Here is an 18,749-nt window from a genome sequence, read left to right on the forward strand (position 1 = left end):
TTCGCTTCCTATTAATTGGAAAAAGAAAAAATAGGTATCATAATACTCCCTCAAAATCTTCAGCAACATGGTCCTGTGTAGACAATCTTACTCTGCATTTACAAATGGTCATCATGTTATGAGTACCTGCTGAAACTATGTGATATAACATTGTAAAAACACTTTACCTAGAATTAATTAATTTATTTACTTTTTGAGATAGGGTCTCACTCTGTCGCCCTGACTGGAGTGTAAAGAGGTCAAATAACTTGTCCTAGGTAACAATCTGATAGATGCTTAACCAGCACTTGAACATTGCCGCATGTGAATGTTATCTATTAACTACTACACTACAGTTTAACTCCACCAAAATGCCTCTGACCTGAGTATTTTACTGCATTTGAGATTCCCTTAACTAACAGACAGCTTAGTCATTCTGTCTTTGAATGTGATATACCTACTGGTCTAACCTAAATGTTATTCTTTATGTACTGATCACTAAAAGGAACTCAGTAATAAATCCTAGACACTATCAAACCTCTAATTTTTAATGTCATAAATATGAATGTTTGCATATTGATTTATATTCAAGAAATATTTCCCCCATGTATTCATCTTGATATAGATAGGGTCACAAGTGTAGACATAAGTAGAACTAATTTGAGTCAGAAACATTAACTAATGGTATTGTAATTCCTGTTTATAAACCCAACGAAAAGGAAAGAAAAGCACATATCTTTCAAAAACCAGTAATGTGCGTGCTTTCCTATTTCCTTCATTCCGAAGAGGCAGACAGGTGACAGCCAGGGCCAAGGCCAGGAAAATGTTGGAGTGAACAGAAATCTAGTGTGGATGGAAGATTTGTTCAATTCAGGGGAGTTGACCAAATAAGAAAACATATTGAGAATAATGCGAGCCAGGTTTCTCGTGGGTGACAAAAGGAGGCACAAGTATGGAAAGAAAAATAAACTCTGTGGTATTGGTATGGAATTGGAGGCATTATGAATGTGTGTATATGTGAATAATTGTGTTGAATTATAATAAATTATAAACATAATATTAAAATAAATAATGATTAAATGTGTATGTATGTATGTGTGTATATACACACATATATTTCTTGGTTTAGACCACTAAGAAAACCTAGGAGCAATGAGATCTTAGTTTCTAATATCACTCTCTACAAAAAAAAATATGAGCTTTTTAAATAAAAGAATAGGATTTAAAGCCAAGTTAGGGAATGTACAAGATGAGACTAGAACACCTTAAGCCATACAGAAAGAAAATTCTCAATGAGTAGCAGGGCATACTGAAAGAAGACATGGCCAGCTTGATGCAGCTCCCAGTGACCAAATCTTGAAAAATTAAGCACCAAAGTAAGTTGTAATAGCAATGAATTATAAAAAAATACAGTAGAAATCTACTTGTGCATATAATTTAAATAGATCATGGGGAGAAAATATATCTCTTTTTTTCTTTTTCTTTTTATTTTACTTTAGGTTCTGGGGTACATGTGCAGATCTTGCAGCATTGTTGCATAGGTATACACACGCCATGGTGGTTTGCTGCCTCCATTCCCCTGTCACCTACATTAGGTATTTCTCCTAACGTTATCCCTCCCCCATATCCCCACCCACATAAAGTAGAATGCCATAGAGAAAATGCAGGAGACAGGATGGAATTAGAAAACCAGTGGCTGTCTATAACAGCACATTATTAATTCAGGCAAGAATGCTCAATGTATGCTAAAACTTGTGCGTGAAAGTAGATTAGAAGTTGAAATTTTACACACAGTCCCAAAATATCTTCCCACAAAAATACACTTACATACAACTAGAGACAAATTCACTTTAGCATATAAAACTGTGGCAGATATTATCTAAATCAAGCAATCAAATTCAACACCACCAAAATGGAAGATATTGATATTCATATCATGAAACACCCAATGAAATGTAACGGGACAGACACAGCATCATTTCGATAACACTCCAGACAAAAAATAAATATCATCTGTATCTAACATGAGGAATTATAAGACAGACTCAAATTAGAAACATTATATAAAATACCTAGCTATTACACCTGTAATCCCAGCACTTTGGGAGGCCAAGGCAGGCAGATCATGAGGTCAGGAGTTTGAGAACAGCCTGGTCAATATGGTGAATCCCCATCCCTTCTAAAAATACAAAAAATAACTGGCACGGTGATGCGCACCTATAGTCCCAGCTACTCAGGAGGCTGAGGCAGAACAATCACTTGAACCTTGGAGGCGGAGGTTGCAGGGAGCTGAGTTCAGGCCACTGCACTCCAGCCTGAATGACAGAGTGAGACTCCCTCTCAAAAACAAACAAACAAACAAATGCCTAGCCATCAACATATCGATATCACGAAAGTCAGGAAAGGCTAAACAATTGTTCCAGATTGAAGGATATTAGGAAGATGTGTCAACTAGATGCAACATTTATTCTGAATTACTAAAAGTGATCATCTTTGGTGAAACTGGAATAAGTTATCTGAGTGCTCTGCGAGTATTGTACATGAGAGTTTTTTGCACAATTCTTGCAAATTATCTGTAAGATTAAAACTGCTCTGGAAACATAAAATAAAACATCAAGAAAAGAAACAACAATGGCTTGGTTAAGCAATCTTGCCAGGAACTTTGTAATCTAGCACATAAAAAGGAGTCTGTAAACCTCTCTGCTGGGAAAATGCCAACTCATGGTAGCGTTCTACACAAAAGTACCTCTTCTAGCAGTGTGTCCATATTCCATCTTAAAAATACTGCAGTATGAGGAAATGTAAACCACTACCTGACATGCAAATACGTAACATATCAAACCTAGCAAAAGACAAACTTGCAAGCCAAGCATTCAATAAGCTTTAGTTTTAACTGCTAGCCAATTATGCCCAGTTCACATAAAACCACTACTGTGGTATATTACGTAGAAGTAGCTTCAAGGCTTACAAAAGCATTACCTGAATGATGGTAAAGGCTCTGCATTTCAATCTTTGTAAACTCACAGTTCCTCTTCCTCCTCATTGTACTGGCTCAACAAATAAGCCGAACTTAAAACCTTGTGAGTAAGCATTTTCAAAACTAATGTTTTGCATTTTTTGCCTTTTGGAAAATAGTATATTAAAATGTCAATTTCTCTATCACATCCTAGGCAAATCTGTAGTCTCATGAAAATATTTTATAATAAAAATATCTTCTGAGAATCCATGATGTGGTTGTGTAAAATACAGTATATTACATCAAAAGAAGGAAAAACCCTAAATTGAGATTTTCTTGACCTAATTTTAGTCAAGTGTGTATAGATGGTCTCTGCTTATATTTATTTAATGGGCTTAAGAAGCATGGTATTTTTCTCCTTATGAATTGTGCCTTGCCTTATCTAAGGGTTAGGTATTTTTCTTTTTTGAGAACTGCTCAAACCCATTTCTGCTCTCTTTGCCTCTACACGTTTGCTTTATGTCCAATGCTTTGTTTTCTTGGCATTTACTACAAATGGTCAGAAAAGAAAGAATGTAGACTTCAAAACAGAATGTTATAAATGTGGGTAACCATTATTTTAAAACTTTGTTGGTGGCTTCTAAAGAGACAGGTTTAGGGAAAACACACAGGTCTCTCTTTTCTCCATAATTATCCAATTACTGCACTATCTTATTTCACATGTCCTTGGAAGCACATAGAATACAGCTGTGATGGAATGCGTGCAAAAGCCATGAAAGAAAAATGACATATGGGAAAAAGGGGAGGTAATTTTTGAAAGTCAGAGGATGTATGATAATGTTTTTTGAACCCCAGGCAAGAAAAACAGGTTCAAATAATACAGCTCAGAGTGGACAGCAAGAAAGAAGAGGAACAATAAAAAAGAAGTTTTAAAAAAACAGAATGGAAAAACCTTGCTTTTCTCCTTTCTCTTCTTTATTTACAATAACTGGAACCTCCTTTGAGACTTAATAAACCTACCTATATTCAGTAAAGTGCTCTGTCATCTATACATTTAACCTTGTTCATCCTACTCTGACCTCTCCCACAAACAATCCATTTTACATACTGAAGAAAGAGTAAATTTCTGATGATGCTTTCTACACACATGCTTACGTGCATGCATGCACATATGTATACACACACAAATATACATACATAAAGTCCAATTTCTGACATTCAATAATTTCAACTACAATCAGGCTCCAACCAGTCTTCAGTGTCCAAAGAAACTGATCCATTTGCTGACCACCGTACATATCTTGTATTGACCTTGTTTATGTCATTCCTTCAGCCTTATGTTTCCCTCCCTATCCCCCTCATCTCTGAATTACCAAATCCTACTTATCTTTCTGGACTCAGTTCAAGTGCCACTTTTCCTGATTCCAACTGCTAAAGTAATTTTCCACTTTTTTGAAACCTCAGAATAACAAATCTAGTTCACTCCTGAGGAGCTTTATACTTCCAGCTGCATTTTATAGTTCTCTTTGAGCCTGCCTCTTGTCTATTACATTGTGGATGATAAAAAGAAAATGACATAAGATGTATGATTTTTTTCACTCAATCCTTGATGTCTCATGCATAACAGATATTTAGTAGGTAGTTGTTGGAAGAAGATAAAAAATAAGTGAATGAATATGCTGAAGAGAAGATACTGTTTAATTCTTTAACTATTTTAAAGCTGTTTATATTTCAGTTAAACCCTCCCATTTATAGGAAGTGAGAGACTTCAGAATATCTTTTTGTGCCAGTGTACATTTTTGGCAGGTTTAAAAATTCTTCTATACAAGTGATTCTAACACACGGTGACAGTGTTTCACACAACAATTTGTATTTGATATCTACTGTGGGTAGACTCAGTCCTGGGCAATTCTGCTACTGAATAACATAGACAAGACTCTTAATTTTGATGAGCTTATGTTACAGTAGGAGATGGCTGAAATCACACTAGCCAATAAGTAAACCAAAAAAGAACAGATGAATAAACCGTATAAAGAAAATACAAGAGGATGATGAAACAGAATTCTGACAAGGGCCATAATACATATCCCCCCTGGATTTGATGGTTGGAGATCAGCAGAGTTGTAATAACAAGACAGGCCTGCAGTGATCTAGAAGACAGTTGTTATAGGCATAAATAAACATATATGTCAAACATATGTTCTAAAACAAGATAGGTTGGTTTTTTGAGAAAGAGGATAAAGGCTGAGATACAATGTACTGGGAGAAGTGGGGACTGGGTGTAGCTATGGGGATCAATCATGAACAGGGTACTAGATTACATAGAACCTCAAAGGTTATGGTACAATGTTTGAGTTTTATTTTTTAAATGTAATTGAAATCTAATAGATGGCTTCATTAATTACAATAAGATATATGATTTATGCTTTTAGAAGGCCGGAGTGCCAGCTGTGTGAAGGCCGTTACTGTAAGGAGCCCAGGGTGGAAGCTTGAAGACTCACTGGAAACTAGGTGAGAATTGGTGGTAATGATTGGACCAGGAGACAAGGGCTGGAAATGGAAAGAAAATCTGATTGAGGGTATGTTTTAGAAGAATGGTTAGGAGGACTAGCTGGACATGTGATATGTGGAGAAGGGGTCATTGAAAGAGAAAAACAAAATCCAAATTATTTCCTTTTTTCCCTCCTTCTTTAGTCTCTGATATGGTTTGGCTCTGTGTCCCTACACAAATCTCATTTCGAATTGTAATGAGATTTTATTCCCCACGTGTAGAGGGAGGGACCTGGTAGGAGGTGACTGGATCATGGAGGCAGTTTCCCCCATGCTGTTCTCCTGATAGTTCTCACGAGATCGGATGCTTTATAAGTGTGTGGCAGTTTCCCCCAACCCCTCTTTCTCAACTGCTGCCATGTAAGACTTATCTTGCTTCCCCTTCACCTTCCACCTTGATTGTTAGCTTCCGGAGGCCTCCTCAGCCATGCAGAACTGAGTCAATTAAACCTCTTTTCTTTATAAATTATCCAATCTTGGTATTTCTTTATAGCAGTGTGAAAACGAACTAATACAGTCTCTCATACATATAAATCCCAACTTGTAGTGTCTATAGTAGTTCCAGTATTTGCATAGCAACTCACAATTTACCTATTATTTTTCCCACCATGCCTGGATTATAAAATTGTAGAATATCAAATTTGGATGATAGCACAACATTCTTCTCTCCATGTGACAAAATTTATGTCTCACCCATATCTTGGCTTCTTTGTGATGCATTAGTTAACTTCATTTTGTAAGATTTGTAAACAACACTCTTTTTTTTTACATTAATTCTTTATGTTGCATACAATTCCATAACAGTAACGGTTTTATATTTTTGATGGAATTATTCTTATTGTCTTTGGTAGATTGTGCTCCAGAGGGCAGAGATTATTGTTTTTTTAATCTTTGTATCTTCTATTACACAGTATTTGTAGAATAGTGGTGAGTACATAAATGAAAAAGTATGTGTAATTTCTCTTTGCCTAAACTATAATAATTGGTCACTTTACCACTTTTTATGTACTTCTGATGGTCACTTTAACACTATAAAAAGCAGCCTATTCCAATTTCAGATAGCTCTAGTTATTGGGAACTTCTTAAACTGAAATAAAATATTTTCTTATATTCTCAACTTTTTGTCATAGTTATATCAATTTGTTAAATGAATAAGAATAACAACACATTCAAAATGACTTTATCACTCTGTAGAGATAATTGAGTTACTGAAACTTTATATAGAGTAATTTGCATTAGATAGGAAGTTAGGCTAATATGAAATCTATTAAATTCCAGAATCTACATTATATGTCTAGAACTCTGTACATTCAGTTTACAACAAAGAGTATTATGAAGCATATATTAGAGTCTCAGCAGGAATAAGTATTAATCTAGAATTGAGCTGAGAAAAAAAATCACTATCAGCCATCAATCTTCCCATTATATAAAAGTTATTTAATTAACTTTACATATCATATATATATACATTTATATAATTTATACTAGTTAATAGCAAATAACCACTTTCAATTATAAATGGGTTCCGATTGAGAATTTTGCAAGTGTACTATTGGCATTTTCCTAACCAGAAGTTTCCCAGTAACAATACATCTTATTTCTGTCAGTTCACATAGATAGAACTGATAAGCAAAGCAAATTTCTACTAGCTTTGTGATCTTAAGAGATTATTACTATTCTGACTTGAAATCTCTACTTGGAAAATGGGGGATAATATTCTTTCTTATGAGTTGATGATGAAGTTTAAATGAGAAAATCCACATACATTTTGTGACACAAAGACTTTCACTAAGCAACCATTCAATAAGTGATAATACCAATATAAAACAGTAAATTCATAATATTGTCTCATCAAATGATTAGCAACTCCAAAAATAACTGCCAGAGATTTTATAGGAGGGATTCTTACATGGGGATAGAACAGTGAAAGTCAGAAAGGACATCAAAGGTTACATAATCCAAATGTCATGACTCTATAAACAAGTATCTTTCACTGAAAACTGAAAGGAATGAATGATAACCCACTCTGCCCTTTGAGGATCTACATTAGTGTTTGTAAAATTATTCTGCATTAATTTAAAAACTTTGAATGAATATTACCTTATATATAGAGTACAATGTGAAATTTTATGAGACAGTGTTACATTATTGATTGATTGATTGATTGATTGTAGAAACAGTGTCTTACTATGGTGTACAGACTGGTCTCAAACTCCTGGCCCCAAGCCATCTTCCCAAGTGCTGGGATTACAGGCATGAGCCACCATGCCAGCCACGGTTTTATTTATTTTTAACTACCTTATATTGTTAATAATAAAATTAATTACTGACAATATAATTTACTCAAAATCTGGTTATGTGCTAACAATTTTACATGGGATTATTTTCTTTAATCTTTACAACAACAAATTAAAGTAGGTATCCTTTATCAATCATACTTCATAGGATTAGAAAGTAAAATTTAGAGAAGGCTGTTTATTATGTGGCACATACTGTTCTGCAATAAATATCAACTCAATCTTCGAAACAGCTTAGTGAGGTAGCTTCTACTGTTATTATACCTGCTTTACAGATTAGGAAATGGTGGTTCACAATCTTGAAATATACGACCCAAAGTAACACGACTAATCAGTGGTGGCACTGAGATTCCCACCCACTCAACATGACTCCAGGGACCATTGTCTCAACCACCACAAGATGCTGTTTCTGAATAATGGTAGAGCAAAACATATTCTATCGCTTCGTTTCTTTATTTTTTTTGTTTTTTGGTTTGTTGGGTTTTTTTGTTTTTGTTTTTGTTTTTGAGACAGAGTTTTGTTCTTGTTGCCCAGGCTGGAGTGCAACAGGGCAATCTTGGCTCACTGCAACCTCTGCCTCTTGGGTTCAAGCAATTCTTCTCCAGCCTTAGCCTCCCTATCACCTCTTTTCTTAGCTATTTACTTTACATATAGACTACAATACGAAATTTTATGAGACAGTTTTACTTTAAAAAGCGAGGCTACATTGCCTCACTTTTATAATCTTCTTGCTAAAGAGGTCAAACAGAAACTCAAAGAGGATGGAGAACTCAATCAGGGTCACACAGCAGATCTACACTGTAACTTCTAAGCTGTTATGCTGAGCTGCTTCCTCTTTTTGATACTTAAAAGTTATATTTTCAAATGGAAATCACTAAATTTGTATCCACTGGATATTTTATTGCAAACAATTTTTTTTAAAGCTTGTTGCTACTTATAGAAAGAAGCTTACTAAATTAGCAGCTCTAGATTTACACTTTCCTATGAAATTCACTTGTGATTTTTGAAATGATTGATGTTTTTACATAATATATTTAAAATCCACAAGGGTGCTGAGTATGACATATTTAAAACATCATGATTTTTTCTCACATTTTTGAAATGTAGATCATGATTTTGACATCTTAAATTCTGCTTTGTCAGATAATGACCCTGGTGTCAGAGGGAGCTGCAGACTCCCATCTGATCCAAATACAAATATTTTAAATGAATTAGTACCACTGAAGTCAGAATAGCAACATTCAATTGTAATGTCCCAAAACCTTAAATGTAATAATTATAATAATTTTGTTTTGCTGAGTGTATAAAAACCTCAGAAAAAAAGCACTTAGGTTTTTCACTAAGGAAAAAATAAATTAGTATAACCAATTGCTTTATTTAAAAAAACCTTTATATTTAATAAATCTCATAAAATTTAAAACTATATAATGTTGAGCCTTTCTTAATTGTAGTGGGTCCTACTTCCTATTTCTTTCTGTAGTTAAAATGACAGCCTGCCTGAAGGAGGGACAAAGCAGACATTATTGTTCCTCAGGCCATCTCCTTATCAACCAGGTACTGAATAAAGTGGGGACACAACAGTGACTGACAGATCTGTAACCAATTAAAATGAATCACAGAACAACAGGCAAAGTGCTCTGTCTTTACAGATTGGGTAGTGGGATGCATATTTTTAAATATGCAAAAAAAATTCATTTATTTATTTTTTTCTTTTTTGAGACAGTCTAACTGTTGCCCAGGCTAGAGTGCAATGGAACAATCTTGGCTCACTGCAACCTCTGCCTCTCGAGTTCAACTGATTCCCCTGCCTCAGCCTCCCAAGTAGCTGAGATTACAGGTGCCCATCACTACACTGGCTCATTGTTTTATTTTTAGTAGAGATGGCTTTCACCATGTTGGCCAGGCTGTTCTTGAACTCCTGACCTCGTTATCCACCTGCCTCAGCCTCCCAAAGTGCTGTCATTACAGGCATGAGCCACCATGTCCCACCTTAAAATTTTCATATTGTGTATTTCAACACCTACAAAATAAAATTGCAAAGTAAAATAAATAATAAACAAAATGTAAAAAATAAACACAAATAAGTAAAATACAAATATTCAAATTATATAAGTAACCCCTTTAACTAGAAACCTATGTCTTGCTGTGGGAAATTAATATAAAATTTACCTTGAGAAAGTAACACCTTATAAATAACATTTGAAGAACATAAATAATACGTCAGAATATACAGTAAACATGTTACATGCATGATCTTTGTCAATAATCTCAACTTTACAAAGTAGTTCTTGGTTCCTACTTGATAGCTGAAGAAAATGAGATCAAAGAATGTTAAGTAACTTGTCTAATGTCTTACAGCTGAAAAGTGACAGAACTAGAATGAAATCCACAACTTTATCATTTCAGAGGCTGCTTCTTTAACCATTACAGTGTGCTTTACAAAAATACCTGTAAATTCTGTAAAAGTGAGAATTATTTTAAAAGACTGCTACTAGTAACAGAAGCAGTAGAATAGTAGCAACAATATGAATAAACACAAGAGAAAGTTGTGGCATCTGGTTTCTTCCTGGCTTTTGAAAACAAGTAGTTTAATTTTGGAAGGTCTCAATTTCTGAGAGAGAATGAGAGAGAGAGAATAAGACTAGATCCTATTAGAAGTTTTTTCCAGACTAAGATGCCACATTAAATTCTGGGCCTCTATCTTTAGCATGAAATATTGTTCCAAAATGACAACATAGAGCGCCACTTCACCAGCCTTCCTTATTACTCTCTGAGTACATAGGCTTGTAAATATATTTACAGCTGTGGATCAGCAGAGGCCACCTTACCTGTAAATGAATGGTGCCACTGTCGCAGTATTCGGGTGGCTGTGTTGCTGCTGCTGAGGGAGCTGGACAGCACCATTTCCTGTGCTCTGCCCACTGCTTTGTGCCACTGACACGGAACAGGAGCCAGAAGCAGAAGCTTGGCCAGCTTCCCTTCCTTCCAAAGGAGCAGGGCAGCTAGATGCACTTGCTTTCTCCATTGTCGTAGGCTTAGGTAAGGACTGGGAAGGGCTCCCCTTGGTAGTCCTGAATTTCTCAGACTCTTTGCTTGCTGCGCTGCCAGGTAAAATGGTTTGCTTTGCTGTTGGCACTTTAGAACCTGGCTTTGGAATCCCACTGGAAGATGGAATTAAGCTTTCCTTTTTGGCTGCCGTCGTCTTGCTGCCCTTGGGGATCAAGCTTGCAATTTTGGAGGTCTTTTTTGGAGCCATCTCTGTCACCTGATCTTTCTCTTCCTTGACTGTTTTTTCAGTGCAAACTTTACTTTTGTCCCTGTTCTTTTCTTCTTTTTCCTTTGGCTGTAGCAAAGACTTTTTATTGCTGAGATTTTTGCTTCCAGCTTTTGGAGGGGCCAACTTAGGTGACACTTTGGGACTGCTATTTGTTGAGCTGCCACTATTCAGGCCACTGTTAAAACCTTCCATTTCACCAGATTCAGAAAAGGCATCATCATCCTTCCCACTATCACTAGGTCCTGAACTGGGAGGCTGCGGGGGGCGTAAAGCAGTCCGGGCATTGACTAGCTTGAATTTCTCAAGCATTGATTTCTGTCCTGAGGGAGCAGTTTTGACCCCTTCTGAGACAGGTGGCTTCAGTCTGTCTGAAGATGGTGTGGGCGAGGTGGCTGGACTTGACTGCTTCACAGTCAGCATGGTGGAGGTGGCGCTGTGTTTGACATTCATGGACTTGCTGCGCCAGGGCTTGCTGGCACTTGGAGAAGGGATGGCAGAGGCAGGGGGCTGCCCAGCAGTACCCGGAGGCTGCATGTTACCATTTACACCTGAAGACGATTGAGGTCCTTTGGAGGAATCTGGACATTGTTTAGAAGAAAAATAAAGAAAAGATGATTAATCATCATTTATACTGCATAACTGGGAATTTCAAAACTATTGATGCATAGAATTCTCTCTCCTCTGAACTGAAAAGAGACATGTGGCATCTATCACTTCTCTGATGTGAATTTTTTTTACTATATTTTTAAAAAACTCAAAGGATTATAAATCATTCTATTATAAAGACACATGCACACATATGTTTGTTGTGGCGCCATTTACAATAGCAAAGACCTGGAACCAATCCAAATGCTCATCCATGATAGAATGGACAAAGAAAATGTGGCACATATACAACATGGAATGCTATGCAGCCATAAAAAACGATGAGTTCATATCCTTTGTAGAGACATGGATGAATTTAGAAACCATCATTCTCAGCAAACTGACACAGAACAGAAAACCAAACACTGAATGTTTTCACTCATAGGCGGGTGATGAACAATGAGAACATTTGGGCACAGGGAAGGGAACAACACTCACAGGGCTAGGTGAGGGAGGTGGAGGGGAGAGTAGGGGAGGGACAGTAGGAAATAGGGAGGATGGGGAGGGATAACACCAGGAGAAATGCCTGATGTAGGTGATGGGAAGTGGGGATGGAGACAGCAAAGCACCACAGCATGTATGTACCTATGCAACAATCCTGCAGGATGCAGGATGCGCACATGTACCCCAGAACCCAAAGTACAAAAAAAAAAAAAATGCAGAGTATTTGAGAGGCTTTGATTCTGGGGGTGGGGGTGGGGAATGTGCTTTATTTTCCCCTCTGAAATTACTTGTACCCATATAAATTTACCAGTCATAGATATCTAAAGATGAATAAAACACTATCCCTCTTCTAAGCAATTCTCTATGTTCTTTTTCAACCACCATTGTAGCCCACACCAGTAAATGGACATTCCACCTTACCCTATAAAAATATGTTGTACAATGAATATTGAAAAGTGCCTTAAGCTACTGTATATTTAGCTAATTGTTTAAGTAATTCTTTTCTGATTAAATATGCTTATATATAATAATTTAGCTTTTTGTTAATTTTAATTTGGTTATTATTGAAATTTATGCTTCTATAGATCAGGTAATCTACTGAGCAATCTATATCTATGTATCTTTATAATAATCCTACAAGGTTCTTACTAATATTATCATCCCCATTTTACAGATAAATCAACTGAGGCAAAGAGAGAAATAACTTGTTCATGGTGAGACAGCATGGATTTGAACTGATTTCAGAGTCTCTGCTCTTAACCAACATACCTATAGCTTCCCATAATGATCAGAATAAACTAAGTTCTAATAGAAAATCAAGCTACTTTTTAGGAGTTGTAGGAAAATAAACCCATTTGTCATGTAAGTATTTTACAAGGCACTAGTGTTTGCTAATATTCCACTTGGAAGTCACATTATGATATGAATCTTTATATGACTGCTCTAGTACTAATTAATGCTTGATTACAGTCTTATTTTTAAGAACACAAAACTAAATTAAGGACGAATGCTACAAAATGGTATAGAATAAAAAAGAACTGAGCTTAGAATTAAAAGACCTCCATCCAAATGTGTACCAAGTTTGGTAACGGTGTAATTCTGGTCAAGTCATATTTATCTTAAGTTTAATCAACCAGAAGTGCCTCCCTCTTTCATTCTCAGTTTTTGAGGATGAGGGGATGATTGAAATAGATATTTAGGTTATACTGTTAAGATACAGATATTGAAAAAACATGCAAATCTGTTTGTGATGGAATGTTTAATGAAATGTTATATAAAGATATCATTTTAATAATATCCAGGAATTGGAGCTCATTCCATTTTATTAAACACCTATAAATATAAAACAACAATGCTCTTATTTTTAAGTGTCTTATTTAAAAAAGTCAGATCACATGATAAACCATATGTAATCAAACCAATTGGTGCAGAATACTAGTCTTAGCTCGTTTTTCAGGAAAAGAAATTGACATACAACAGAAGGAAACAACAAAGAAGTTAGAGGTGGAAAAGAGGTCAAATGGTTACATGAATTTTTGTGTTAGACAGGTTTTATTTTCTAAAAAAATCTAAGCGTGCCTAAAATAACAAGGTTGATATTTGAAACTGATTTTAACAATATTCCACACAAATACATTTATATTACATTTTCTTAAACAAATTGGTAGACTAACAATGACTGCTAATTCTTACTATCTCTCTGCAGTTCCTCGTTTCAACTAGCAAAGACTAATACTAATAATATAATAAAAGACCCTACCTATATATTCTGTATTTCAATCTTGCCATTCACTGAAACATTGGAATGCTTATATTGTATAAATTCTAAGCATATAAGAAGAAATTGATCTTTTAAAAATATTCATGTAAAGTCTATTTGTGCTGTTTGGAATATTTATGAAAATTCATTAGATTCATACACAAACACCAAAGTGTTCTAAAAAAACAACGGATATATTGACTGAGGTCCAAGATCAATCCAACAAGCTTGAAAGCTTTCAATTACTCAAATACATTCACTTTCTGTGACTGTATTCCAATATTTTGCTTACTATCTATGTTATGAGTACAAGTAATTTCAAGATTATTTCACCACCAGGTCCCTTTCAGAGACTAATAACATTTCCTCATAATTTAAATGATCCTTGGTAACAGATAAGAGTACACTGACTACCTGTAGGTAGAAGCACATTATTCATCAGTGTCAGCTGTGACCTTCCTTCCTCAGAGGGAAAAAATTACTCCCACACCAACATCGTAACCCCATAACATCAAGTCTAAATTAGGTGGCCCTTCTACTCTCTCCGGTAGCTTACCATTCCCTCTATTATAATTATTATCACTCTATTGTAACTGCCTATTACTTCCACAATACTGTGCATTCCATGAAAGCAAAGACCATGCCTGTATTATTCTGTGTTATACCATGTATATAGCACCTGCTACATGCCAGGCACTGAAATGTTTCACATGTATTAAGTCAATTAATCCTCCCAACAACAGTATGAAGTTTCTATTACTTCCCCTATTTTATGCATAAAAAAAAACTGAGGCACAAAAAGGTTAAGTCATCTGGCCAAGGTTATACAATTGAGCACTGAACTTTGCTTGAATTCTAAGTTAATCCTATCAACCACTATATCATACCATTCCTCAAATGCAGAAGGGTAAGTTCACTGATTTATCAATTACAACATTCCCTTGAATATAGAAACATAGAAAATAGTTGAGATTTAATTGCTGCCCTCCCACCTGGTGAGAGAGTAAGACTCTGCCTAAACAAAATATTACTTGTGATGTTTTATATTCTATAATGAATATATTAATAATTATTACAAATATAATTATGCTAATTGACATTTTATTGAAGGTTCTTTAACTGCATTATTTCACAACAGCCCAGTGAAGTGGGAAGGGCTCATATTCCTAATTCACATTTGTAGAAAACAGAGCTTGGTAAGTCTCATTCGGTGATTTCAATATCTAATGAGCTAGGCTTTCATCCCACATTTTGTCACTCTACAGCCCAAGCTCTATAATTTTCTTAGAATGTCAAATGTTCTAAGTGGTTAACACAGTTGTTCTCAAAACTTTAATGTGCACATGCAACACTTGAGGATCCTGTTAAATGCACATCACGATTCAGCAGGTCTGCAGTCGGCCCTGAGGTTTCTGTACTGCAAACTATCTTCTGGATGATGCTGGTGCTGCTCACGCAAAAATCATATTAGAGTAGCAAGGGTTGAACAGACTCACAAATTCTGAAAACTGCTGGCCTTTTTAGTTATAAAGGGCTGTTTCTTATGACAGTCCCCCAAATTGCTAAATTTATTTACTGTTTCATAGCTATGCAGGATTAACATTTTTTCACTGAACCTTCAGAACTTTGGCCAGCTCTGAGTTCACCTGGATGTTTAGCAGTTTGCTTCAAATAATCTCTAAAACCAAAACAAACTCATCAGGTTTTCCTAATGTCATTTTTTCCTCATCTTTTTGGCCACATACTTAGTGTGTATCTTCTGTGCATCTGCAACTTAGTTAAGAAGTAAGAGTGTGCCTGGGAGCTTTGGTGGGGTTGAGCGGAGAGGGTAGAAAAGAACCAGTCGGGATGCTTTTTTAAGTGGCTGATGAACAAGGAAAATAAGAGAAGGTGCTCTTTTCTTAGAAAAGAGAAACAAGTTGAGCACATTAGCTAGACAGACTGCTATAGCAGTTCAGGTACAGAAGAGGAATTTCAACATCACTGCACTCAAAAATGAAACAATAGGGACTCTGAATTATGGCATTCACATCCAACCCACAGTAGTGGTCATAACAGCAGCTGTAAAATCATTCTCAGGCGAGTACACACATATAAGACACTTCCCAAAGCTCTGCTCTAAATCTGTCCACAGGCTGTCCCTATATAGAGGCAATGAGGTGCTTCAGATTTCATTAAGAGGGCAAATCATAGGTTGTCATACATCAGGAAGGCACTGGAATAAGAGTCTCTCTGGACTCCTCACAGTAAGGATTGCACAACAGCAGCTGAAATGGCAGCACCTGTAGTTTCTACAGAGCAAATGTGGTCACAAATTATAATCTTTGCCATTTATAAATTCAGTAATAAGTAGCCTGGTCTCAATGTCATATTTCTGAATGTTAATAACTCAACTTCTGACTATGAATGAATCTCAAAATGGAGAAAATAACAGATTTCTAATGCACATATTTAAAGGCATTCCAGAAATGGATTCGTATCTTGCATTTTTATGGAGCACCTCTGCTTATAGCCTTACGTGCTAGGTATGGTCCCCAAATAGCAATTTTCTTCCACTCCCTCTCCTCTGCCTTCTCTTCTTGTACCACATCTACATTCACCATTGCCAACTCCACCATAACCAAATAATATTATTCATCTTCTACTTACTTGATTCCAAGTACTTTATAAGTACTTCATACACGGGATCTCATTTAAGCCCATAATAACCTACAATATACTTATGGTACCTCTTGTTAAAAACGAGGAAATGAAATCTTAGAAAGATAAAGTAACTTGTCTCCAATCATACACATAGCAAACCTTATAAAAAACAAACTCAAAACTGAAACTCATTTTCATCTGACTCAAAAATTTGGAAGATTTTCACTCTCTTCTTTCCACAGGCTTACTGCATGCCAGAAATTCTGCTGAAATGGCTCTCTAGCAAGCTGCATTTGTCACATATCAAGTTAATTGGGTAACTCCTTGTTTTTTTTCTTCCTCGGTGAGCAGAATATAGATGGGGGAATATCACACAAGACACGTTATTCAGGTGCTTTATACCATCTTCTTTAGCACCATACTTGCGCCCGTTCCTCTGCATTGATGTGAGAATAGATATTAGTTCACGCTTGCCAAACATCTAAATTCACAGAGCTAATGTCTAGTTATCTTGCCAATAAATAACATTGATGATTTGAGAACAATGCCAACCTAGTTCTAAAATTAATATATTGATGTAAATGTGGCAGTCACAGCAGCCATATGGAAAGTTTAGATTGGGACATTTCTTTCTGGAACGTCAGTTAGCTGTAGAGTTAGCACCACATTACCAAGAGTGCTATTCGTTTGAGAAAGGACATAGAAATGGTTCTTAATCTGCTTATCTCTTTTTCCTCACTGACTAGTATGTTGCTTTGATAAGCAAACTAGCTTTCATCTCTGAAATACATGAAGTGACAACAAACATGATGACAAAAGCACCATTTTTTTGTTTTGTTTTGTTTTGTTTTGTTTTTTTGAGACAGTATCACTCCATCACCAGGTGCCAAGCTGGAGTCCAGAGGCGCAACCTCGGCTCACTGCAACCTCCGCCTCCCAGGTTCAAGCAATTCTCCTGCCTCAGCCTCCCGAATAGCTGGGATTACAGGCACGTGCCACCATGCCCAGCTAATTTTTTGTATTTTTAGGAGAGATGGGGTTTCACCATGTTGACCAGGATGGTCTCCGATCTCTTGACCTTGTGATCCGTCCGCCTTGGCCTCCCGAAGTGCTGGGATTACAGGCGTGAGGCACCGCGCCCGGCCACTATTAGTTTTTAAAGTATTTCCTGCATGGCAGGCATTGTTTTCAGTGATATAGATGATCCCTGCTGAATATAGGATACTTTAAGCATTACAGATCATGGTGAGAAGAGGAAAATAATTAAGCAATGTGGCTATGCCACTTATTTCAATAAATAATTTAGACTTTAATTTGGCAATAACATACCAAAATACTTAAAAAAAATTAAGTTGAAGAAGATTGGCATTCAAATCTAAATATGTCTTGGTATTAAGTGGCTCCTCATGCAACTCACCGCACTGCTTTGCATAAATAATCGCTTGTGTATGGCCTCAGTCATCAATTTGATAGTGATTCGACAGAAACATGGGATGGTGTTTTATAGGGATCCTGGAGGAGCTGTTCATTCTGTACATGCTTATATTGTACCATTTGCAATATTAGACTGCCGCTCTGTGGAGAGTTGTGTAATTTAAAAAAGCTTACTTTCACCCACCAGCCAGTATGTAATTTATGTACAGGCATATACACTTTGTGGAAACCTCAATACGTGTGCATGTATGCATAAACAAACAACACATATGCCCAAGTATATTTAGTCTTATCACTTGATATATACATGGATACAGATAGATTTATGTATTTATATATATGTATTTATATATATGCATGTATTTATATATATGCACCTAGATATGGTAACTCATGGAAAGAACCCTAAGATCCCTGAAATTATGGCACTGACAATGTATTTTAGGCTTATATAAAAATTAATAAAGCATAATTAAATCACCAGTAAAGCAATATAATAACTAAAGCACATTTGCATTGGCTTGAAAACAGTTCAGTTCTTTGACTTTATTGTAATTTCTGAGTAATTAAAAAAAGTGTTTAAGAGCCAGACATCCATGTTTTAGTGGAATAAACTGCCCAAATTTAATAACTAATATATAATTCTCATTAACTCTGATATAATATTGATATAATATTAATTCTGATATAATATTAATTCTCATTAACTCTGATAGCTGTATAATATTGAATTAAAATGTGGCTAAATCCTTGGCATCTATCTTA

The 18,749-nt window shown here is 35.9% G+C and overlaps 1 protein-coding gene across 8 annotated transcripts in view; it reads right to left on the reverse strand.

Annotated features, from left to right (window-relative positions):
- The window catches only part of NAV3 (neuron navigator 3), an 850,089-nt gene that overhangs the window by 192,389 nt on the left and 638,951 nt on the right, over nucleotides 1-18,749 (reverse strand). For all 8 annotated transcript variants that reach the window (XM_074402523.1, XM_074402524.1, XM_074402522.1 and 5 more), the window contains one exon: nucleotides 10,611-11,637. In XM_074402523.1, the coding sequence (XP_074258624.1) occupies nucleotides 10,611-11,637 (1,027 nt within the window). The remainder of the gene's footprint in view (nucleotides 1-10,610; nucleotides 11,638-18,749) is intronic.

This window comes from Saimiri boliviensis, chromosome 7 (genome assembly GCF_048565385.1).
Source record: "Saimiri boliviensis isolate mSaiBol1 chromosome 7, mSaiBol1.pri, whole genome shotgun sequence".
Classification (NCBI taxonomy): domain Eukaryota; kingdom Metazoa; phylum Chordata; class Mammalia; order Primates; family Cebidae; genus Saimiri; species Saimiri boliviensis.